This window comes from Gymnodraco acuticeps, unplaced genomic scaffold, assembly GCF_902827175.1.
Source record: "Gymnodraco acuticeps unplaced genomic scaffold, fGymAcu1.1, whole genome shotgun sequence".
NCBI classification, from domain to species: Eukaryota; Metazoa; Chordata; class Actinopteri; order Perciformes; family Bathydraconidae; genus Gymnodraco; species Gymnodraco acuticeps.
Window position 1 is genome coordinate 5229236 of NW_022990238.1, and position 25465 is coordinate 5254700.

Here is a 25465-nt window from a genome sequence, read left to right on the forward strand (position 1 = left end):
TTGGAGGGGATGAGCATGCTGTTCATGAACTATCCTGTCCTTATAAATTGGTAAGTAAAGAATGATCCTAGTATGAGAATAAAGTGTAACTGAACAAAGAGGGCAGTTCTTATTAAACCTTGTATCATCATATGACACATGACTCGGGACAAAGACAATTGTGCCATCTCTTTAAGAATCAGATGATGGAAGACAATCTTGTACCTTTGGTGTTAATTTGCAAACTGATCTTAACTCGCTAACATGCCAATCTCAGGAGATTAGACATTGATAACTGTTTGATATTTATCTTTGATAAACAAACTAGAATATCTTAAATAAATCACTTTCCCCCACCTAAAAATATCTGAATAGAAATCCAATCCAACTGCATGTTTTTTATTGATTGAAAACTCATGGATACAGACATATGTGGCCTAATGATTGCAAATGTGTAGTTATACCACAACTGGGCAAGAAGGACAAACTTCTTTTTTGGGGGGGATTTCAAGTCTTTTCCATGATAATGAAAATGTTACAGTTTCTCTTGCAAGTCTCATTTCATTTCAATAGCTTTCTTCTGATGCGACCCAATTACTCCAAATATATGCAGCATTGTATTACTACACTAGACGATAAGGCCACACCTCTCTTTGGGTGGGTTAAAGTGTGTTTTCTAATTTAGCAGTTTTTTTATTGAAAAAGTCAAGATTATTTTCAATACCTTCCATGTCAAAATAAGGTTATAGTCTATCGGAGGGTTTATCATAATTAGAAGCTTAAAAACTTTCAAAGATCCAAAAAGCAATAAAATACATTTTACATGGACTATAAATGACCAGGTGTGATGATTATCATAATAATAATAATTATTACCTAATACTTCATATAAATGCCATAACCATAGGCGCTTTTTTCCCTTTTGGTGGGGCATTAAAACTCCTGGCATTTGAAGCCTTTACGGTGGTGTGAAAATCGTCAATGTGTAATATGATGTACATGAATTTCAATCGTATCACAATAATTGGACCTCCATATATTGTCATTAAATTCTACCGTTTTTAAAGTATTCAACGACTGCAGCTCCCACCTTTACCTCGGCATTTTGTTTGTAGTCGCTTGAGTTAATTCACACTACATTTCCCATGGTGCTTGTGTTATAAGAGGGGCTTGGCTTCTTGGACGCGCGATCAGCGCGCGATGCGAAGTAAACTATTTGAAAGAAAAAATGGCGGAAAAACATACTGGAGCTGCACAAGAAAGGTTTGTAATGTTATTTACTTTTACACTTGAGACAAACAATTTAAGATCTAAAGTATTGTGTATCCAAAACATGTACTGATGGGTCATCGCTGTCTTCGTTAAAAAGCTAAATAAAATGTACGTTATCGTTGTGAAACGCCGAAGTAACGTTAGCAACATTTTATATTTTAGGATTAGAATTACAGTTTTGTTTCCCATTAACGTTGGTTTATACATTGAAAATGTGTTTTTACAGTTGCTGCACTGTCGCCGTTGCTGGTGATTTTCCAGATGAGGTAAGGCATTTTAACTACCATTTAATCTAACGTAAACGGACATCGCTTGAGCTAATTCTATATCCACTCCACGCGCTGAGCGTGATATATATATATTATATCACGCGCTGAGCGTGATATATATATATTATATCACGCGCTGAGCGTGATATATATATATATTATATCACGGGCATTATATCAAGTACGTACTTAGATCTTGTACTTAACTCAAGGTAGAAATACCATAGTGTAGGAATACACAGTTTCAAGTAAAAGTCCTGCATTCAAAAATATATAGTATATGTTAATTCATTAATCGATATGTTTATTACAGCTGGTTAAGATGGAACCCGTTTTATTTACATTGCATGCTGCAGGGTAGCTTGTGGATTTACAAAGTATTATTGAAGTGTTGGTTATATTTCATATCATTAATCAGAATCTGCAACGTAACTGATGGTATTAAATACATGTAGTGGAGTAAAAGTACACTTGTTACCTCTGAATTGTAGTTGGGTAGAAGTAGAAACATTGAAATACTCAAGTAAAGTACAATTTCTTCAAAAGTGTACTCAAGTACAAGCAGATCCGGCGTTGTGGGAGGGCCATCTGACATTGTGATGTCAGATAGTAATATAAGAGTAATAAATGAAAAACAGGTATGAAATACTATATGATAGTAAAACAAGAATACAGTTTAAAAGGGGAGTGATTTGTAAAATATCCATAAAGAAATAGTGTTTATAGTTCTGTTTCATATGGGTGTTGTTGAGAGATGTATCCATAGATCGCTTCATTTTGCTCTCAAAGTGCACCAGATTGATGCTTTTAACTTCAATATTTAAAAAAAAATCTTCTCTGGAGAGCATGCCCCCAGACCCCTGAGAGGAGGTTAGGTCTGCCCCCCACTTTAAAAAAAAATGGCACTTTACCCCTGCTTATATGCTGTGAGCTGATTATCGAGCCTTCATTGTAACAGTCGCGGGTACACTGTGTGCGTGGGGAGTGTTGCAGTAGAACATTCAACTGTAGCGCCGGTACATTAATGGGAAACCCTACATGTTTGAGCACCCTCTATGAAACGTCAAGCTACCCCACAGCACCCCCAAAAGAAAATCTCTGGCGTCGACACTGGCCGCGGCACATGGCGGTTTTGTGTGCCCTCCCATGAAAATCATATGCCCTTTCTGTAGATTTGTTCTGGCGCCGGGTCTGAGTACAGGACTTGAGTAACAGTACTTAGTTACCTCACACCACTGGCTATAATATATAGTGTCTGTTAATGGTACTTTACTATTTGTTTCATCTTACAAGGGCAACTCACTGACATCAACATCGAATAAACGCTCGTCCACAAGCCCCAGCACAGTTCCCCCAAACAAATCTCGCCGTACCATTTCCCCCACCACATCGACGCCAGACGCTGAGGAAGGCCAGTCAGCGATGGACAAACTAAAAAGGCAGACAGAAGTCACAGAGGGAACTTCGAGTCCCACTGCACGGAGGAAAACCTGGAGGAGAGCAACCATAACCCGACGCTCTCTCCCAGCCCTCCCCCACCCATATCAGGGTGAGATGTCTGAAGTTGTTTAAACAAATGAAAAGCTTACTAGTGCTTTGTAATAAGGAAACATATGGTCACATGATTTGATTTGTGTTCCCTATGTATATGTTTATTGTAGTTTTGTCCAGGAGCATAAGTGCATCCATACCACAACAAGAGAGGCTCGAGAAACTGGAGGAGGCTTCAATGAAGGTGAGTGCAATATAATATAACACATTCATTGTGACAAGGTGGGAATATTAAATAATAAGGCACAATAGGTTATAGGTCAGGGGTGTCCAAACTTTTTTCACCGAGGGCCACATACAGAAAAATATACGAAGGGCTGGGCCACTCACTAGAGGTATATTGCCTCATAGGTTCAGTTATAAGTTAGAAAAATCAATCAAATGTAGGTAAATTATGCTTGTGAGTGATTGCAGCTCATCCCTTAAAACAGAAGGTTCAGATTGATTATAATAAGGAGAAATAGGAAGGGTGTATTTATATGGAATGCCGTTTAAGCCAAAATTAAATACATACATAATTAAATAAATATGCCCATGCAATAAATAAATATGGTTATGAAATAAATTCTGAAATAAATAAATGAGGCAATAAATATATTTATTTATTTCATGGGACTTTTATTTCATAATGTCATGTTTATTTATTTCAAGAGACTTTGGAACGCACACGCTGATAACCGAGAGAAGAAGAACAGACTGCATGATACAAACAAACAACAAATAGCGTGTGCGTTCCATTTTCACTCTACAACGAGAAGCTCATGGGGCTTTCCCGAACCTGTGTCGAGAGCTGGAGTTAAATGAAATCTCAGATTTGCCTTCTTAATAGTTTGTTTGGGTCCCTCACTTCCGTTTCGCTTCTCATGCACTGATTCGCTAAGCTGAACAGCCAATCAGAGTGATTTATTTTGCCGACACCAATCTGAGTAGGGCGTGTCGATGCTCATCGTCAGCCTGACGCCCACTGACGCCGAAAATCGGCCTGGTGTGTCCGTGCCTTTACATCATATGAAGCCAGATTAAGGCCCAATCCCAAACCGCCCCCTACACCCTACCCCTACACACTACCCCTCCGTTTGCACGTTCGCGCGGAGGGTCCTCCATATTAAGTGCTGTTCCAAACCAACGAGTGTGGAGCGGTGTGACCTGACCGGTCTCAACGCTGTGTGTGTGTCCGTCAGGAAACACGCTGTTTACAAGTAGTTCCATCAAACATCCACTGATAAACTGCGATGTTAACAACCTCATGATAACCTCACATTGTTTTACCTTGGGATCATACCTGTGTTTAGTCTAGAAAAAGGTAAATGTGTGCATTTTATTATAAAGTTGTGTATATTTACAGACTGTTGCAAAAACTAAGAAGCTTATAGACATCAGGTTTAAAACCGAAAGAGCTTTACAAAAAAGTAACACAATTAAAGATGTTTGGAGTTTTATTTGAGTTATTAATTTACATTTTTTGTCAAAGAGATGCTGATTTGAAACCGTTGTTAAATACAGTTACGGCATTTCCTGTTTCTGCCGGAGAGAGGGGAGTTTGTCCCAAAGCTTGCCGCTGTACTTTACTCCCTCCATCTGACAGGACGGAGCCTCATGTGTCACTCCACGGAGTTCACTCCGTCACGGAGGGGGAGGGTGTAGTGCGTGGTTTGGGATTGGGCCTGAGTCAGTGTTGTGGTGCTGTTGCTTTGGTCTGGACCATAGACTGGTCTGGACCAGTGAGCTACCCACGCCCCGTTCATTTGAATATAAGAAATGGAAATGGAAAGAGCTGTGTCATTATGAAATAAAAGTCCCATGAAACAAATAAATGTGGCATTATGAAATAAATAAATGTGTATTTATATATATTTATTGCCTCATTTATTTATTTCAGAATTTGTTTCATAACCATATTTATTTATTTCATGGGCACATTTATTTATTTAATTAATTATGTATTTATTTAATTTTTGCTTAAACGGCATTCCATATATTTCAAGCTTGTTGTGTAAATAAGTCATTGGGCTTTTTTCTTATCAACTAAGATATGTTTGAAAAATGTTTCCAACTTTAATTGACTGAAATTATTTGAAAAGTGGTCTTATTAACACATGAATACCGTGTATTATATCTTTACATTTATAGTTAAGAAGTACAATATAATCAGGGGTGCACATAACTTTTTTGCCCTGGTTCTCAAAGGAGCACCTGGAGATGTTGCTTGGTGCTCATCCTTAAAATGAAATAAACCGTAACTTTTGAGGGGGTCTTGACTTTATTTGCCAGACACACGGCACTGAACACACATGCAGAGGTGAACACAGAACACACGTGCAGAGGTGAACACAAGACAACATTAGCACGACCAGTAATCCTACAAGCTGTCATCACTACCCTCCTGACTGTTCTCCTCACTGTCTTCCTCTCTGTCAGACATGGTAGCTGATGATGTAGGCCTACTACTTTCTCTCTGGTTGAGTCTGTGATTAGCTGCTTGCATCCACAAGTCAACAGCTGGTTTTGGGTCGAAAGTCTCTGTTTTCATTAGGGATGCTCCGATCGATCGGTCACCGATCGAGATCGGCCGATACTCACTCTCTACCGATTGATCGGTGCTCTCTAAACATGCCGATCGCGAGAGCCGATCGCATGACGTAAAATACATGACACTTTTCTCTGTGTGCGGCAAAACAAGCTCGCCAAAATGGCTTCACCGGTCTGGCATTATTTTAAGGTGTCCGAAAAAGACAGTAAAATAGCGGTATGCAACGTGTGTGAAGCAGAAATCCTGCAGCTCCGCCCGCCGGACCGGTAAGCGCAGCGAAACACACACACAGGGAGAACCAGACCGCAGTTCATTTCCTCATATTCCAAACGAGAAATTACGGTAGCAAATCACCCGGTTCTTTACGACCAGAACTATTAACGGGATACAAACAAGTTTCATTTGTGGGCCATATTCCATTATACTTTTTTAATTTGCTGAGGGCCGATTCAAAAATGGTCTGCGGGCCGTAGTTTGTACACCCCTGTTATAGGTCCATCTCTCAGGTCTCTTTATTGGCGATTTGAGACAAAGATAATCTTTTTCACTTAACTGAAAATATGTGGACACATGTTGGATTATAAAATGAACCACTTGGTAATAACAAATAATGGGCATTGGCTCTGGAACGAACACCACTCAAGAATTGTAAACCTTCTGCACAAAGGATGTCTTAAAGGTTAATCCTCTGGGCATAATGAGTAGTCTGTACATTTCTTGATGTTAGGTTGGAAGAGAACATAAAGTTCACTTTAATTAGCCTCTAAGACTAATGAATCACTGTCTAATTAACTCTGCTTTGTCTCTAGATGGCAATAGAAAGAACTCAGGATTTGCTGCAATCAGTACCGAACAGCTCACTGGAGTCATTACAAAAAAAAGGTTGGAGGATAAGCTGCTTCACCTGGTGGATATTTCAACATAAATAACTGTCAAAGAAATATTAAGTTCATTATATATATTTATATGTGTTCTGTGTTGTCTTTGGTACAGTTGAGCACATGGAGAAAGATTGGGGACATCTTAAAAAACGCAAAGAACCAGAGAATGATGAACTCTCTACCAAAGCAGCCAGGTATAATTGCCTTTTTTTTTTTACTACTGTGTATGAATTATATCATATTTATTTAATTATGTTTTTTGACATACAAATTAACGTTTATTACTGGATTTATCTCCTGTTATTTGCTTCAATTCTAGTGATCCTGCAGTTCATAGAGCCAACGAAAAGTTACAGAAGGCTCTCAATAGGTATGGTGTTTCGATATCACTTCAGCACACACATTACATGCACCAATAACCATACATTCAATCTTAAAAACAAACATGATGTGACCTACACATTACATTATTTTGTTTACCAGTCTGTGATTTTTTTTTTCAGGCTGCAGGCTGAAAGTGAATCTTGGGAGGCACTGTTGAACAAACACAGGAGTAAAGCAGAGGAACTGGCGAGGTGAACATGAACACTTTCATTGAGGAATCTTGTAGCAATACTGTGTTAGCGTGTGCCAATATTATCTTCTCAATTGTGTTTCAATAATGTTCTCTTTATTTGTTTCAGGAAAGTGGAACGGGGCCAGGAAGGAGGCATACCATTAGACTCAGCATCTGTAGCCCAGTCATCACAGTACCATTGCATTCAGAGCAAACCCGACTACAACGCTCTGCTCTGTCGACAACTGCCCATGCTTCACACTATGACAATGATTGTAGGTTGGAAATTACACTTTAACCTCTTTACTCCTAGTAACAGTACAAACTACAGACAATTTTAGCAAAAGCTGAACGTTTTTATAAATACTACATTGTTCTCACATATGGCGTATGGCGGTGTATTGTAAAATATAGAAGCCGGCTGCGGTGAGAGTGATGAAACATTAAGCAGATGCTTCTCTCTTATTGGCAGTCCATGCCAGCTTTAAGACTTTAAACCAATCAGAATAAATGTTGCCATTGGCATTTTTCCTAATCATACCTTGGACTTTGGGAACCAATAGAATAATAATAAATCCACATTTGACTTATCTGATGACTAATTACAATATGCTTTGCTACATAGTCATAATGTGGATGTATTGCAGAAACATGATAAATGCTTTAAAAAGACAATTTCTTTTTTGCCAGAGTTTTAATGGGTTTTTTTCACATAAGAGATTTTAGTTTGGAAAAATGTTGGTCACGTGTTCTTTTGCACAAATCAAAGTTTAGAAACATATAAATAATAGAATGAGAGTAAGAAGTTGTTTGCTTTTGTTGCCAGCACTGTCACTGATCACCCACACATTCATGGTTCAAGTTCTGAGTTGCTGTGTATATTCTAAACCTTAACTTATATGGATCTTTGATTTCTTATGAATATGTTTTGCTATACTACACTGTAAACATGCTGACTATTTCTCAATTATGAATGCATCAAACCTTAAAAAGCAAGTAACATGATTTATTTATCTTTATTTTATTGCTTTTCCATGTTATGTAATCAGTTGTTTCTTTTGGTATGTGTAGATGGACACTCAAAGTAAGATGGTTAAACAGCTTTCATCCATCAAGGAGCAGTTGCAGTTATTGGTGAAAGAGACCAGTGGCAGATTGGGTAAGGATTTTATTTACCTTTTATTTTTTCTATTGAATAAACTGGAATGCTGTAATTTAACAATCACTGTGATTACTTTTACCTAACAGCGGCAGAGGTTGGAATCCAGGATTCTTTGCCTGACCTCATCAGGAATTTCATTGCTGCACCTTTACCCTCGACAACTTCATAGTCCCTTTGGCTGGAGGCAAGCACAAGCAATCGATCATCTAATTGGTCATGGCTCATTATGGATTATTGATGAAGCTCATATATTTGTGTACCTTCTGGTAAATTCACTGACATGTGATTTGAAAACTTTCATTGCCAAGTCTTTTTTCGTCTGGAATTATTATATACATTTCTTTGTCAGAAGAATGTTCTGACTTCTGTCCGCTGCATGTCTGACTGTGGCAATAGTTCAGTTAGTCCATGTGTTTGACCAGCAGGTGGCAGTGGCTGGCTATACAATGTTATGAGAAGCTTGGTGAAAGGCCAGAGTGGATTTTTCTGTTAGGCCATCATTCATTGTATTACCTGTAAAACCTGAAGCTGTTAAGACTAGACTGCAAGCTGTTAGGAATTAAGGAACAAGCAAATGTTTCCCAAACCTTTGTAAAAACATCCCCCCCAAACAAGTAATTGCTCCTTGTTCCTGAAATAAAAAAAATAATCTCTATATTGGGAACCAACCTGACTGTTTCTTAAAAATTGAGTCTGACATTTGTATTGGAAGGACACTTTAAGTGGTTTGATTACTACACATTTATGAATATACTAAAAAGACACACAAAGAGAAGCTGAACCATGTTGGTGTGTATACATATAATGTTGTTAAACCTGTGAAGAAACGCCAATGTATCAATTGAAATGTACTTAGTCAACTTTGACAAATATTGAATATAAGGTATCCATAAAGTGTTTTTTATATACATCCTTTTTACACGCTCGTCCCCAGTTACATTTATTCTCTCTTTGGTGCTGCATCTATTTCACTTCATCAGTGTCCCCTGACCATTCAGGAGGAGGCCCCTCCCCCACCGTGACTCACCCCCATCTCTTGCATTTGGCTGGGTCACTGATGCAGAACGAAGCTTTGACATTGTACCAGTCAGTCAACGCTTTGTTCCCTATCACTCCTATCACTTGGACTCATTAATGTTCATACTTAATTTTTCTCTGATAATAGAGAATAATCCCCCTTTTAACATCGACAACAATGCATTGAGTGTGAATGACTCCCTGCTCTGCAGTTCTGAGCTCCAACATGGGTATGCTGAATTTTCTTGTTATTGTATTCAAGAGAGCGACTAGAGAGCAGGAGACAAGCACAGAGAAGACAAGCAGGGTTGTGACCGTGAGAGTTGTGAGTAAGGGAGGATGGTGCACAGCAGGAAAGATCGATTCTTATTTAGATGAAAATGAGGCTTGATGCTTGTGGGGTGAGAGGAGGGCAGCTTTAGCATCCAAATGAATAGAAGTTTCACAGAAATGATCCTTAAATGAATCACCAACAATAAAACAGATAAAGAAGTTAACAAAGCCTCTGACAGTCTTTTTACTTTCAAGGGAAAGTCTCTCCTGACAGGGAGACTGACTTAAGAGTTAGATGATAACCCCTGCAGTTCCTCACTTTCAATTGTATAATAAACATCCTTTTAAAAACCTCAATGACCCATGTCAATGGCATGTTAGAAGCCATCTTTAAGTGTTTGATTTAGGTGCATATTTGGATAAAGGTGCCCGCGTTGTGCCCAGTCCCTCCAGGTTCTTGTTTGTTGAATATTTTTAGAAAGGTTATTTTTTCTTTATCTACCTAACTGTTGAATGTAAATAAGAATAGAGATGGGTTTGTGGCCGGGGTAAACAATAAAATACACTGCTTGATAATACCACCAAGACTAAAGTGTGACTTGTACTATATGCACATGCAAAGAACAATGACTGTTTATGCTTGCTTTATTCTCTATCCTTGTTGTCTCTAACTTTAGATTGATTAGCTACAGATTGTAGTAGATGGATGTGTGGAGAGTCAGCATAAACCACTGCCAGTTTGGTCCTACTCCCTCATGCACACCCATCATCTCTTCTCACTACAGCAAGCCTGGCTGCAGCTCTCCTCCACATCCATTCAGCCAGCCATTCGTCTTGGAAAGCTGTCTCTCTGATCTGAGTGATAAACTACAGCAGAATTGCCCAGTTTGCAAAAAACAAGGACACTTGTTTTCAATCTGTGCTGTCGACATTTTCATACTGAAAACTGATGGGAAGTTTCATTCATCGGGGGTTTAGGACAAAATGATATTCTCAGGTTGTACTGTTTTGCTTTAAGATTGAATACTGCTCTTGAAATGTCCACAATTTGCCCATACACATGAATATCTTTGCATTGACTGTTAGGCACAAATAATTAAATGACACTAACTCTGAGAGACCAAATATGTCATTTTATTCTATTAAACATGGAAAGCGGGAATAGGTATTGTGGTTTGTTAGACACAATGCACATTCTCAAACCAATATTCGTAAACGACAGAGGCTCTAACATCTTGCTTACACAATGATGTCTAATTGCTATATGAAGCTACAGCATGTTTAATTTAAAAATAGCACATCTCAGTTCTTTAAATGTCCACAAGCATGCATTTGAAAGTTGTGTTGAGAAAATAATATTGTTAGGTACGGAATCTTACCTTATATTAATGAGGAAAATGGCATGGACTAATTATAATAGGACAAGCAATGCTGATGACGTAAGGGGCTATCCATTTGTAAAGAGCGTAGAAGAGGAGGATCTTGTCACCTGAACCATAATACAGTTATAGGTTAAGGAGGGCAATGCCACAAAATTATGATTTGATGCACTGTATCCAACAAGGCACCAGCTAATACAGAATATGTTTCTATATGTGTAGCGTCTCTATAGTAGACTACCCACAAGCTCGCGCTCTGTGGTGCTGCGAGTTCAATGGTCAGTGAGACGCACTCAGCTCGCGCAGCCCAGAACGTCCCACATACTCGCGCGACATCAACAACAATGGTTAACCATAGTGTGTTTTGGTAGGAGATTGCTGATTGGAGCTAGACAAGCTTAGTGGCTGTTTGCGCGTCTTATTTCTTCTTTTGTATTTGCGAGCTTTAGTTTCACAACAGTGGTCGTCTATTGCCTTTTTTTTTTTTTTTCCGAAAATGTGCGAGGCGCTGTTGGCCAGCTCACACAGTCTGTGCATGTGTGTCCCTGCTGCTTTTCTGCTGGGCTACGGCTACTAACCTAGCTGCTTTTCATTCGGTGGTTAGCTAACGTTAGCCTGGCCGCGTTTATTGACTAGAGGGGGAAAACACAAGTGAATGTAAAGCGTGTTTGGGTGATCTGTTTATGACACCAGCCCTTAACTATTTTCTAGTCGTCGCTGTCGGTTACGGTAAGAATTGTTGTATGATTGGTCGTAGAATATACTTTGCTGGCTAGCTAACAGGCTAGCTATTTGTGTGTATTCTTCGACTGAAGAAGACGAGTCGAGTTTTCTTTGAAAGTATGGATGACCAGACCAGGATGCTGACGGGTCTCACAGGACTCGCTGGACTAGCACAAGCCGATGTCGGTGATCAAGACTCGGTTAGAAAACAGCAGTCCCTCGGCCAACCTCAACAAGACATAGGGGATATCCTACAGCAAATAATGGCCATCACCGACGAAAGCCTGGACGAAGCACAGGCCAGGTAAGACGGGCGAAGAGCCATTTTCCACACATCATAGCTAAGCTAAAATGGGTCTTATGTTTGCTTTAGTGATCAAGCTTTTATGTGTAACGTTCACGTAAGTTAAGATAATGCGTAATTGCTACATTAAGTCAACTTCACGTTACGTTGCAATCCGTTGCTAAACCAATACGTTCACATACAAAATAACTTGAACACCCACATTACCAGGCTGTTGTAGTTTGAAATGAGGTTCTTTGTTACTTCAATTCGTGCTTTATTGTGTACTATAGTGTGTGATCATATCCACTTGATTGAACGATGGCGATAACGTTAAAGTGTAAAGGTAAATCAATTAAGTGATACATTTAAAAGTTTGAATCCCCTTTTGAGTCTGTTTATAATGGTGGACGTTTGTAATGCACGTTACCACTTGCTCAAATTAAAGCTTTTTGCATGCATGTATTTCTTGGTTAAGCAAATCATGAGTTTTGTTATGGCACAGCAGTAGTAGTTAAATAAAAAAAAGTCATATACCCCAGCATTAATAAATAAGATCTTCCAAATAATATTAGTTTTTGTTATCTTCCCATATGATAATATACCTTTTTTAGTGAGACTTTTTTTCTTTACCCCAAAACTACACAGAAGTACCTCAATAACACACAAAATGCTTTATATATATATATATATATATATATATATATATATAGGGCATGTCAAAAGTTGCAAGAGTTATGAGTGAAACAAAGTAAGCTATTCTGATAATGTTTCCAAATCCTTCACGTATTACTAATCAGACTATAGCATATTAGACATGCCTAATTATAGCATGTATCTGAAAATGCCGCTCTACATCAAAAGAGTGTCGATAACACAACTCATTGAAATGCAAATGAGCTGATAATTTAAGGCAAAGGAAGGATTACCCAGTTGCCCCACGTATCAGCCCAGTGCTGTCTATGATGACAACAATCATTCATTTAAATGACTCGTCACTTAATGTTTGTGTTGGGGGTATTTTATGTATAATTATTGAGAGGAATATGCATTCTGACCCGGGCTCATTTGCCATGTGGCTCAAGGAGCATAAGGTCAGTTTCAGATGAAGCGACAGTATTTCAACAATAGACAACCGTCCACTGCAAGACTGTGTCCACAGTGTGATGTGTCATTAGCTAGTGATTTTCCACCCAACATTTGACCACCTGGTTCTCTTAATTAATTCACTCCCTCCCTCCCTCCCTGGTGTTCATCCTTTTCATTGTGTGCTGGGTGCAATCAATTCTCCTATAATGTGTACGCGAGTGCAGCTGTCCGCAAATCGAGTTTCTATTAATGAGATGGTGGTGAGGGGGAGGGATGATGCTATACCAGCAGCCTATGAACACTGGGATATTACCTTTTCTTCAGTACAAGTTTGAGGACTTAATCAGCCTTTATGTCATTGACACATGCACAATATTTGATTTGGAATATTTATTACTGTCTATTATATTTTTTACCTCCCACAGTTTTTCCCTTTTTCAAATCTGATTTGTGATGGTTATGTAAAATACAGTTATTTGTATCTGAATGGGCCAATTACATAGTAGGATATCATTTAGCTGGCCTTTTTATTACAACATGTTAACAGGCTATTCTGAAAACTAATTAAAGGTGTGGTTGCTATTGCCAGAGGTGTCCTTGCTGTTTGTTTGTATTGATCTAAACTCCCACTCAGAGCATGTCCTCCTCGTACCATTATGTGCAGGATTTATACTAAAAAGAATGCAGCTTTTGGCATTTCAGTGGAAAAGCCTTTGCTGCTCTCATGTGCATAACATGTATATTATCTAGGCAATTCTGTTAATAATATTTTCATCTGGTGAAAAGTATGTTTTTAGCATTAGCTGATGGATTAGCTTGGACTAAGTGTCGTAATGTAAAGCCGTTTTCTAATTCTGTTATCATGTTTAATTCAGACATTAAAAGACAAAATAGAATCAGACCTGAGGACTACACGCAATCTGTTTTCAAATAGCTTTATAATGTATGATATGAGTTAAATTGTACAGGCTTTGTCAACATCATACTTGTCTCTGATCAAGTTTGTCGCCCACGCATCCATCTTTCCCTCCGCCATGGTCTACAAGTAAATGTGTGATTGCTCACATGTGAGCGTGACACCCTTGTCGTGCAGGGTGGCAGTGTGTTGGGATGGGGAGTGGTCAGGGCAGCGCACGACCTCGGTGTTGCAGAGTACACTTCCTGCGCACCATCCACCCTCATCCTCTCACCCTGTCGCCATATGTTCAGATGCTGGCCAGAGGAATCGCCGGCGCATTGGGGTGGATCAGACGACCCCACAGAGGGAGGGAGAGCAGGGGGGGGCATGGCAGGGGGTGGCCTGCCACTCAACTTCCAGCACAGGTCAGTACAGGACCGCATGAGCACCTCCTTCTCCCCCTCCTGCTCATACCCTCCATGCTGAAGGCAGCCCTCCCCCCAACTCAATCCAGCAGTGACTTAATTGGTGAACTAAATGACATACTTAATGCTAGACACATAACCCCTTTAAATTACACTGCCACACAGAATATACTCACAGAACGGCATTATTTCGTACAAATACAAGTAGGCGCACTATATGCACGTCCTCATAGTCCCCATAAATACTGCAGTGGTCATTCACAACTGGAATTGGTGTTGAGGTCAGGTGTAGCCAAATCATGTTCATCCGTGGTTGTTTTTAATGTATTCTTAGTAATGTTCTTTGGAAAGGTATTTCAAGGCTTTCTTGTTCCATTTTTCCCTATTCATGATCATCAGAAATGGAGGCCTCATGCTGGTTTAGTTTTTTACATAAACGTTAACTGTATATTGCACTTGCATGTTTACATAATGTGGTTGTTGCCTCTAAATTATCTTTTGCGGTCTGTAAAACTCTAGAACCCATCCATGTGCTTGTGTTTTTATACATCTATAGAAAGAATGGTTAAAAAACAGGGGGTGCACAACATTAAAAACACATATTACAATATAAGGCTGCACTGCAAACTGTTACTATAGAAACAACACCTTACTGACAATCAAAACAATAATTTTAAATGTTGGGCTACATGGGTATAGTGCATGCTTGTGATGCATGCATAGTTCAATGTATTTGTAAGTTGTTTCATTAAGTCTTTGAATGTGCACAAATATATCTTCAAAGTGCAGTTCTATGCTGTGCTATATGCATTCACCCTCTCTGATGTAATTGGTGTGCACGATTGTTATAAAGTTAACATTAGAGACTACTGTCAAATAACTTGGGGTCTTTTTAGCAACGGGTCTTTGCTACAGCAATTACATTTTACACGTTTTAATCAACGAGTAAGCTGTATGGATGTGTGTGTGGGTGCATGCATGTGTATTACTAGAAAAGTAAGCTCAGGTGTTCTGATTTGATTACGGTGAACTGTAGACGTTTTGCCCTTCCTCCTTTTTAATTGCTTTTAGCCTGTATGGCAATAATTCTGATTAAATTAAATGTGCAACTTTATCTTAATCCTCTCTATCAACTCATCATCTACTTTTATGGAACAAGTCTTTCTGTTGTAGGCTAGAAATTAGATTACTGTGTATTAACTGTGGAATCTGGTACTCAGTAATGATGACCTTGAGGTTTGGCATCATTACCTGTCCCACAGTGCGAAGCATCCAAATGACAACATTACTCTTGCTAGTTCAGATTGACGCATCAGGGATGTTTCTGCACTACAATGGCATTCGCTTATTGAAAATGCCTTTGCACAACATGGCTCTGTTGCACTTCACTTCTTGAAATACTGAATGCATTATACATACAGCTCCTCTACCTGTTTTTATGGGGGAGGACATGGAATGACTTGAGATGGAGGTCTGTTTATCGTAATCCTCCTCGCTCTCTCCCTCTCTTATTCCCTCTTCTCTCTTACAGGAAGCATGCCCTGAACTGTCACAGAATGAAGCCAGCCCTCTTCAGCGTTCTCTGTGAGATCAAAGAGAAGACGGGTAAGTTTCTACTTCACTCGCTCTGTTTGTGTTCCCCAGTTGGCTCAGGTTAACCTAGTGTGGAGCTGTACTGCGCCTTTGTTACAGTTTCCCCGACACAAAGTTACTTGTTTACAACCTTGCACTGAAATCCTACTGATTGGATTTAATTTGTTACAGAACTGATTCAGTTGCACACATTGTTCATCTTTTGGTCGAAGATCACTTTAAATAAGCATTACTGTTTTTTTTTACGTTGCCCGAGTAAATATAGAAACTTAACGCATCTCTGCACACAGACCATCTGAAACTCATTTCAGTGGATTGGTGCTTTGAAACTTGAGACACAGACTGCGGAACCTGCTGCTGAATATGTTTACACATTGGAGTTCTCTTGCATGTATCCCAAATAGCAATTTTGTCTTCCATATTGACCTGTATTACCTGAATGCAGGGATATGCCTTACCCATTTTTACCTTTCCTGTCAGTTTTCAACAACAACAAAATACAGTGCTATGTGGCTATAGATAGATCAAGGTTCAAGGTTCTTTATTGTCAAACTAATGATAGATGGTGTGACGAAGGTAACTTCGTCACTATGGACTGACGGCTTCAGGCTGATGATTGTGTGCACCTGGTGTCCTGTGTTGTCTCCTCCCCCCTCACCTGTGTCTTGTTGTGCTGATTAGAGTGGGTGTATTTAGGGTCTGTTGCCCTGTCTGTTTTGGGAGGCTGGTAGGGTGTGTGAGATCCTTGAGGCTGGTAGGGTGTGTGAGATCCTTGAGGCTGGTAGGGTGTGTGAGATCCTTGAGGCTGGTGGCTGTGTGCACAGGAACAGCAAGATTGAGGCTGTGTCCTGTGCTCAAGATTTTAATAAATGCCCACGTCGGGTTATATTTTTGGACGTTCTGCCTCTGCCTCCTTGCTTGGTCTGGGCCGCTCAACGGTCAGCTTCACAGATGGATATACACTTTATTGATCCCAAACATTGGGAAATGTAGTTGACTGTCACCACAATACTTACTTTATTAAAGCAATGTCATGATATATTACTTATACCCCTATTACAATTTATCATATCCAAATGATGTGATAAAAAAAATTCAACCTGATTCCAAACGAAAGTTCACACACAGCTAGTTGACAGCAGGCAGATATGAACAAATCCACAGAGGTTATTGTGTTGCATTCAAACAGTTATGCTATCTCAGTACAGAGCAAAACAAAGCTACACCACACAATGTAGGGTAAGTGTGCATTGGGAATACATTGATATGCACATCAATGTAGTACCTTTAATCTAAACATCACATGCAAAGCAAGAAGAGAATATTCTGAAATCGTCCAAACTAATTATTCTGAATTTCAAAAGCACGTGATCTGATGGAAATGATTGAATATGTACATGTCACAAAATTGCTTTAAGTCACAAAAGTATTCAAAGTAAACACGCTAATTATTCTCATCTTGTTTGCGATTCGAGTGAGCCACCTTACAGATTCCAGTGTGGTTGTACGGCGCAGGCCTGCTATAGGTGGCAGATTGATGGTTATGGTAGTGTAAAGGGGGTGCATTTTTGAATTCTCTCGCTTTGCCAGTATCTCCCATCTCTTCTCTCTCTTTGTGCCTTTCTCTCTTTCAGCAGCCTGTTGTATCTCCTAACATCAAACATCTCTTGTTCAAATACAATTTGAAAATACTGCACTGCTGTCTGTTGTGGCCCTCTGTCAATAATGTATTATTGCTCTCCAGTGATTGGACAAAAGTAAAGGCTAGGCTTGAGTGAGTGGGGCAGGGTGCACTGTTTCCCAGGCAACCAGTGGTCTTATTTACCCTAATGCCATTCACTTTGATTTTCACATTTAGTCTCCCGGCAAACGAGAGCCAGGGTTTGTGAGTACTCTTACAGTAAGCTGAGCAGAAGAACAAAGCAGGTATAGAGCTAGGATCACTATAGATTCATGCTGGAGGTGAATATGCCAACCATGAGATGTAGAGATCTGTGGCTCTGCCTGTGCTCTGCTGGCCATCTGCCACATAGTGCCCTCCTAACTGCACTGTGTACCTGCTTTGGCATTTCTCTGCTACTCCACCAGACCCCCTGCAGGCTCCATTATGTGCCTCTGGAATGTGAATTGACTTCTCTTCAGTGCAGCTTGTGGAAGACCCAATCAGTAGTCCTCTAGTATCTCCACAGGTTTTTCTGCAGTGCTTTTTCACTAACAAACATGCACTTGAGTCGGCACACCCACACACACACTCTGTTTCCCTTGCACACATGCGCACACACCGAACGGGGATAAAAGCAAGCTCGGTCTTGGGTCTACTCCTACTGCCTCGGTCTTGTCCTCTCCCCCTCCCTCCCTCTGCCTCGCTCCCATTCTAGAAAGAGAAGACTTGCTCTGAACTCAGGGCTTTGATATGGTAATGTAATGGTGGTGGTGGAGGAAGGGAGGTGGGGCGTGGGGGATGGGAGGTGAATTCCTCTGAGTGCTGCAGTTGGTTAGATTGTTTTCATTGTAAAGGAAATGTTCTGCGCAAATGCCAGTGCCCCCCACTGCCCCAACTCCAAATCACCCCCCATTTTTACAACAGTGCCTGTGTTGTCCTGAGCTCTCACATTAAACATGACCTCCATCTGCATGACATTTGATTCCTGCTAATACTTTATTAAAGATACACCCCGAAAAAGAAATTAAAGCACTTGGAGAGAGCCGGGAAATGATCAAAGTTGAGAGCCAGTGGCTTTGCTTCAACTCAGTTCTGTTCTCGCTCGCTCTCATGGGTATTTGCTGTAAAAATAGCTCTTGGTGCAATGGGACAGCTTATGCCAAAATCTCTCACAAGCCACTGCAGTTACTCTCAGACGTTTTTCATTTAGTTTGGATATGTTTGAGGCTTTTCTCCTTACTTTTATAAATGCCTTGTGCATGACAACAGTGAATATGTCACTCACTCTGTTCTGTCACCCTGCTCGAGTCCCTCTCTTTCAAGCCTGAATATTCCCAGTTTATTTTTGAACATGCTTTAAATGAAAATAAAAATAGTTTTTCCTCGCGGAATTAAAGCTTTTTGTAAGCTTGAAGATGGCAAAGTGTATTGCGAGCTTCTCCCTCCTCCTTGGACAAGTTCACACCCAAACACTTGCCTCTCTTCTTGTAAAACTGTCTGATAAACAACTATGCGGGATAATGCTTCTAGTTGGCTGTGTGGAAGTGGTGGCAAACTGACTGCAACTTACTTATTCAAGACTGAAATGATTAACTCCGTGTCGTCTCTTAAGGCCCTGACACACCTACCCGATTTTGGGAGTCAGAGGCAGTCAGGCATTCGCGGCGCCCTATTCAGGTTGGTGTGTCCCGCACCGTCGTTGCTTTACGGCACATTTTCACACCTCCCGTCGGCCAAAGAAATCACTCCGATTGGCTGTTGCCTCTTTTGAATGACGAATACACACTACCGCTGCCTGCTGGTAAGGACAGTTATTGCCACTCGTCGACTGAAGTCTTTGCGGTGTGATCGTAGGCGGGCGGCGTAGGCGGGTGGCGTAGCGGACGTAAAAGTCGGGACGTCTTCGGTACGCGTTCTTTGGTCTCAGGTTGGTGTGTAGCGGCCTTTATTAAAAGTGACTGTGCCAGTCACAGTTGTAATTATATATATGTCTTCTGTACAGAACCACTCATATAGGCCATGCATCCTGAGCAACAAATGTGCAGGTTTAACAACAAAGACATCTCGATGGCCTGAATCCAGTGAGCTGTTAACTGGAGCCAGTGGATTTAGGTTAGGTGCCCAGTTTTTCCAGTACACTAACAATGTGCTGGGGCTCTAAATGTTAGCAGTTGTCCTCGGCAAAAGGCCCACTCACTTCCCTCTGTGTATTTTCTGAGAAGCCTTTCAGTTGGTATGAGTTTTTTTTTTTTAGAGCACAATCATTGCCTGATCTTTCAAATTACATGTTAATAATTCTGTTGACAATTACCATCAGTCCTGTTTGTTTAATTCGACTTAAAATGTGTGCTTTTTATTAACACCTACAAACACCAACATCTCACATTCAAGCAGCACTTGGATAGTATGTTGGCAAAGCTGCTAGCTGACAACCCATCATCACATCCTATTAATGTTTTGACAAGATGGATGAATGGTGAGATTTAGCCAACTCGATGAACTCGCTCTCTGGTTTATGTTTGTCAGTGCTATTCCTGGTTACATTTAATACAAAAGCTTCCCCTCTTTTGTTCATATCATTTCAAAGAATACATATACCTTTTCTACTGAAACAAAATGATCATGGATTAGACTGTGATGACCAAATACATATTGTTGCAATGTTGACTGTCCAGAGTTGTACAATAGATCAAACTATGCAGCTGGTTGGTATTTAAGTCTTCAAAGTTGTTATAATTGATCTCTCATGTAACCTTAAGCCCCGGACACACCAAGCCGATTTTGGCCGTCGATGGATGTCAGGCCGACGATGAGCGTCCTGTCGCCCTACTCGGATTGGTGTGTCCCGCACCGTCGTGTCTTTTCAGCCGTGCCGACACCTTTTTGGCCGAAAACCTCAATCGGCCAAAGGCTGTCGGCCAAATAAATCACTCTGATTAGCTGCTCAGCTTAGCGAATCAGTGCATGAGAAGCGAAACGGAAGTGAGGGACCCAAACAAACTATTAAAAAGGCAAATCTGAGATTTCATTTAACTCCAGCTCTCGACATAGGTTCGGGAAAGCCCCATGAGCTTCTCGCTGTAGAGTGAAAATGAAACGCACACGCTATTTGTTGTTTGTTTATATCACGCAGTCTGTTCTTCTTCTCTCGGTGTATCACGCAGTCTGTCTTCCGGTTGTTGCCTGTTTTGAATGACGAATACACACTACTGCCGCCTGCTGGTAAGGAAAGTTATTGCCACTCACGCATGCGCAGTTCGTACGTGCTTCTTGGCTGTCGGCTGAAGTCTTTGCGGTGTGTTCCAGTGCGACTGTTGGCCAAGACACAGGAGACGTTAGGCGACGTTCCGTCGGGACTTGTTCTTTGGTGTCAGTTTGTTGAGTAAGGACCTTTAGGAACACCCCCACACTAGTGAAGCTTGTCTCGTTTCTGAATGAATCCTTACAATATTTTGTAAGGATTCACACTGCAGTGCTTTTCCCACAAAGGTTCATGAGAACTTAGTTAATGAGAACTCTTTAGTTCTCATGAACTAAGTACAGATCGCGTTCACATCGGAATAAGTCCCTGGGGGTGGATTAGGCAAATGAAGCCGCTGACGTCACTTCTTCTTCTGCTTTGGGTTTACTGGCAGGCCGCAAAAAACTTCACGGCGTATACTGCCACCCTAAGTCCCCGGCCGGAAGTCCCCGGAGTTGGGGACTGGCTTCAGTAGAAGCTGCTGGGACTCCCAGCAGCTTCTACTGAAGCCTTCCGAGTAAATCGCCAGAATGCCGACACCTCCTCATCTCCACCGCTCCCATGTTTTCTTTTGTGTTGCCATAAGTTAGTCTCTCTGCGTTTCTGCGCTGGGCTAATGCTAATGCTAATAATGCTAATGCGAGGATAATAAAATGGCGGCTTCACAAAACTTTTTGGGAGTTTTACGGGGCGTGGTTTGCAATCCGCCCAGCCAATCAGACATAGGAACCTTTTTCTCCCACGAAAGTACCTGCTCTCTAGCCGGGACGGAAAAGGGGGTAAAAAAGGTTCTGATGAACTCATTTTAGTTCCGGCTCTTTTTGGTGTGAACGCGACATTTCGGAACTATATCGGAACTAAAGTGGGAAAAGTTCTGCGGTGTGAACGTGGCTATTGTATTTTTAATCGGATTATGAAGGTCCTAATGTTTTTGCAAGCCATGTGTGTTTCCTAATTAAATCATTACCTTACCTTGGCATTCACAACACTCAACAGAAAGGACCCTATTAGTGCTAATTGAATTACAGCATGATTGTAGTTGTAAAAGCAACAAAACAAAACACTATTTAAAGTCACACATAGTTGCCATGTGTTGATTCACAGCTGTAATCTATGTCACACATATTTGAAATTGGGTAATTCACAGCCAGAATAAACACTTAACCTTTTACAGCCTTTATTAATCGTATTTAAACAAGTATTTATTTATATTTGAATGTAATTTAACAATGCATCACACACCCTTGATACCCATTTGGTAGCACTCCATTTTTTGTTTGTAAGAAAAAACCCATTTAGCCTCACATGATGTGATTTAAATGTTAGTATTTCATGGACTTTGACAGTACATGAAGTCTAGTGAATCACATGCCTCATTAAAGCAACTTAATTATTATTAGTTTCCAAAGAGCCCAATTTGGAACAGAGCCATAACATTTATGAGTTGTTAGGAACCTGTGGGAAGCCTTTTTTATATTTTTACGAGGGTAAGCATACATTGCCTTTTAAGCCAAACGAAGTAACGAGATAACAATAGACTGGTAGAAATGCAACCTATGTGAAGCTACAGACCTTCATTGTTTTACTATCCCTTGGGTTGAAAGCTAGAATAGGCCATCCACCTTTGTATAGCCGAACAGACTTGGTCAAATTCTTAGATTTTCTACCTTTTTTAAAGATCACTTTTATATTTGCAGTGGTGCTGCTGCTGGATTATCTCATTGACATTTAAGGAATCTCTGTTGTTTTGTGGTGTCCTGCCACTCAATTGTTTTTTCTCTCCCGGCCCCGTTGCAGAAGAGAACGAAAGAAGATAGTGTGTGCGTTGGGGGGCGGGGGGTGTGCAGGAGTGATACAGGGAGATTGATGAGGCAGTAAGAGCAGGAGTAATTACTCGGTGTCCATTCCCCAAGCCAGATTGGCAGACGGCTAATATCACACAGACCCCTGGCCCTGACAGGCACACCACCGCCCCCCACTCCCCAACTCAAAGTGGGGAGGCACAGCACCCCAACCTCCAGCCTAGACCTAATGGTGTGTGGGTCAACTGATTTCGCCATGTGGTATTATTCCTGAAGGAACTGGGCCTCAGTATATTGACATGGGAGACTGCGGTCTGGAGTGTGTTTTAGGATGGGAAGAACTCAGTGGAATTAATCATCTTTAAGATTGCTGGAACATGATTTTTGTCATGATTCACCAAGACCAGCGATTTGGCTGTGCTGTCGCTAAATAGTCACGAAGATCCGGTTAGCTTCGACAACTGAATATAAATGCATTGTGTTAATGGATTCCATTGTTCTATTACAATAAATGCCCAAAATGACAGCAGAGAAGTTTATTTGGAGATGAGTAGATAAGTGAAACTGAAGATGGGGAGTTGAAAACATGAAAGCACATTAAATTGAAATGAAACTGAAAATTCAAATAATATTTATGTTTGCCATATTTCATTTGGTTGAATTAAAACGTGTAAGGGGCATACATAGAAATGTTATTGGCCAGAGTAACATCATGGGCAAGGTGCCATTTTTTGCACACTTACTTACGGATCCACAAATGACAAATAATTTATGCTTAACAAGAAAGCAGGAAATATTGAGTGACCCATCAGAAGATGGGGGTAGACTCCTTACTATCTCATCTGCCCTCCCTCAGCATGTCTATGACTCTTACAACGCCTTTTAGGCTTTGCTCTTAAAAGAAGCCAGCGTCTCTTTAATTAAAGATATGTAAATGTGGTCTCAGCTGGATTGCATGGTGGGGTGGGAGAGTGTCGGAGCCTAGCTTCTAATCCTGACTAATTAAGGATTAATTACAATTGATGGGAGCCTTCCACCCCTCAGCAGTAGTGCACATTGCTGTCCCAGACAGTATGTTTGTATATTTCACAACATGTCATAAATGCAGGGGAGAGAAGGAAACATCAGGCCTAGTAAGGGAGGGGGGGATACCCAGCCATTCCAAGATGAGCTCTATGCATTGGGGTTTAACAGAAACTGAGAAGCCCATGCTGCTGTTAAACTTGACGCACTCCTCAATGGTATGGATGGAATGATGTACCATTTGCTCATCAAAAACACAACATATATTGGGTGATTAGTTTATATTTCCATTAGTGTGTTATTTGTGTATTCATGTATGCCTGTAAAGATTTGCAAAACCAATTAGGGATACCCCAAGCAAATATGCCCCATACATAATATAGACACGTTGGCTTTATTCCTCAGTAAACTGGTACATCGGACCCGACTAACCATGTAGCCTCAGCGCTCTCTGGCACCATCTGACTGTGTCATAATGCTTGTTCACTTGTTATAAATGGGCACTGCTCTTCTGATCTATCGCTTAATTGCCATCTAATTTGCATAACAGTGCAAATTAACGACCTCTCAAATGAGCGTTCATTTTTCACAAAGTCTTTAGGAGCTCCTTAAGAGTCTGCGCTAATGAGCACAGGAGGCAGCTGGCCTGATGAGAGTTGACTGGGGAAGATCCTAGCAGTGCTTTAACAAGCATCCCGCTTAGGTGCTCTTCATCATCCTCCTCTTTCTCCTGTGACACTTCAAATTCTGACTTCCTTGTCTCTTCATTTTTCTCTGTGTGCAAAACTGTTCTAGACTGTGGGTATCATGTTGGAGAGGTAGTCCTGGCAGAGTGTTCAACATAATGATATTACCGATAAGGACCTCGATTTTAGCACTTGTGTCATTTTGATACAATAAGTATTTTCTAGGATTGAGTTGTATGTGTTATAGGTTATATAGCTTGCAATGTATCCACTTGGCTAACAATATTAGCAGATGCCAGTATACTCAATGCGAGGTCTGTTTAAATGTGTCCATGCGATCTGGATGATTCACCAGGGCCTGCCCACACTTATGTGTCTTAACCAATGTTGTCCTTATTTTTGGTCACAAGTACATCAATATATCCTAGACATGTTTGATGGGTCAAGCTTTAATTAAAAAAAAAAAAACGTGTTTTAAGTCATATATTATAGGGATGTCCCGATCACCTTTTTTTGCTCCCGATCCGATTCCGATCATTCGATTTTGACAATCTGCCGATACCGATTTTTCCCGATCCGATCTTTATGCAATGCATTAAGAGAAAAAAAAGGTAACAGATAACTAATGCGATGAATCTTGGCTGTTATGTTTTTGGCCTTTTCACTGTTCTGGGGCAGTTTCTCTTTCCTTTTAAAAGTCTCCGCCTTGCAAACATTGCATCTGGCTGTTACACTGCCTTCACTTTCAATTTTATAATACTTCCAAACTCCTGACATTTTCTCTGTCCCGACTCCCGAGTCACCAGCTGAACGTAGCCTCTCGTTAGCTTACTGCTACTATTAGACACTGCGCCCACTCTGTTGCCAGATTTGAGAGAAATAAGCAACCAGGTCTGAAAACAAGCCCAAAGGAAGCAACACATACATGATGTTGTGTCATTTTAAACCAAAACTAAGGCCTCAGGATGACTTTAAGACGTGAACATGGTCATTTTTGTTTTGCAACATTAAATAAAATAATACAAATATTTTCTATATTAAAAAAAAAATTTTTTTTCCAGATCCCCGATTTTTTTCCTCCCGATTCCGATCTTTTGAAAATCACGTGATCGGCTCCGATCCCCGATCACGTTATCGGATTGGGACATCTCTAATATATTATGTGCTAAA

General features: G+C 40.5%; 2 protein-coding genes across 5 annotated transcripts in view; both read left to right on the forward strand.

Moving 5' to 3' along the window:
• The first annotated feature begins 1019 nt into the window (after positions 1-1019).
• On the forward strand, positions 1020-8868 carry LOC117548500. Its single transcript, XM_034219844.1, has 11 exons — positions 1020-1242; positions 1478-1517; positions 2814-3069; positions 3182-3255; positions 6411-6483; positions 6595-6676; positions 6802-6852; positions 6986-7057; positions 7166-7313; positions 8110-8197; positions 8287-8868. Exons 1-11 carry the CDS (start codon positions 1208-1210, stop codon positions 8367-8369), a joined length of 1002 nt encoding a protein of 333 aa, XP_034075735.1. The 5' UTR covers positions 1020-1207; the 3' UTR covers positions 8370-8868.
• Positions 8869-10920: 2052 nt separating this feature from the next.
• pbx4 (pre-B-cell leukemia transcription factor 4) overlaps positions 10921-25465 on the forward strand; it is a 32635-nt gene continuing 18090 nt past the window's right edge. Inside the window, exons 1-3 of one of the 4 annotated variants that reach the window (XM_034219839.1) lie at positions 10921-11896; positions 14174-14287; positions 15819-15892. In XM_034219839.1, the coding sequence (XP_034075730.1) occupies positions 11712-11896; positions 14174-14287; positions 15819-15892 (373 nt within the window). In that variant the 5' untranslated portion in view covers positions 10921-11711. The remainder of the gene's footprint in view (positions 11897-14173; positions 14288-15818; positions 15893-25465) is intronic. The other 3 variants (XM_034219837.1, XM_034219836.1, XM_034219838.1) reach the window with 3 other exon arrangements.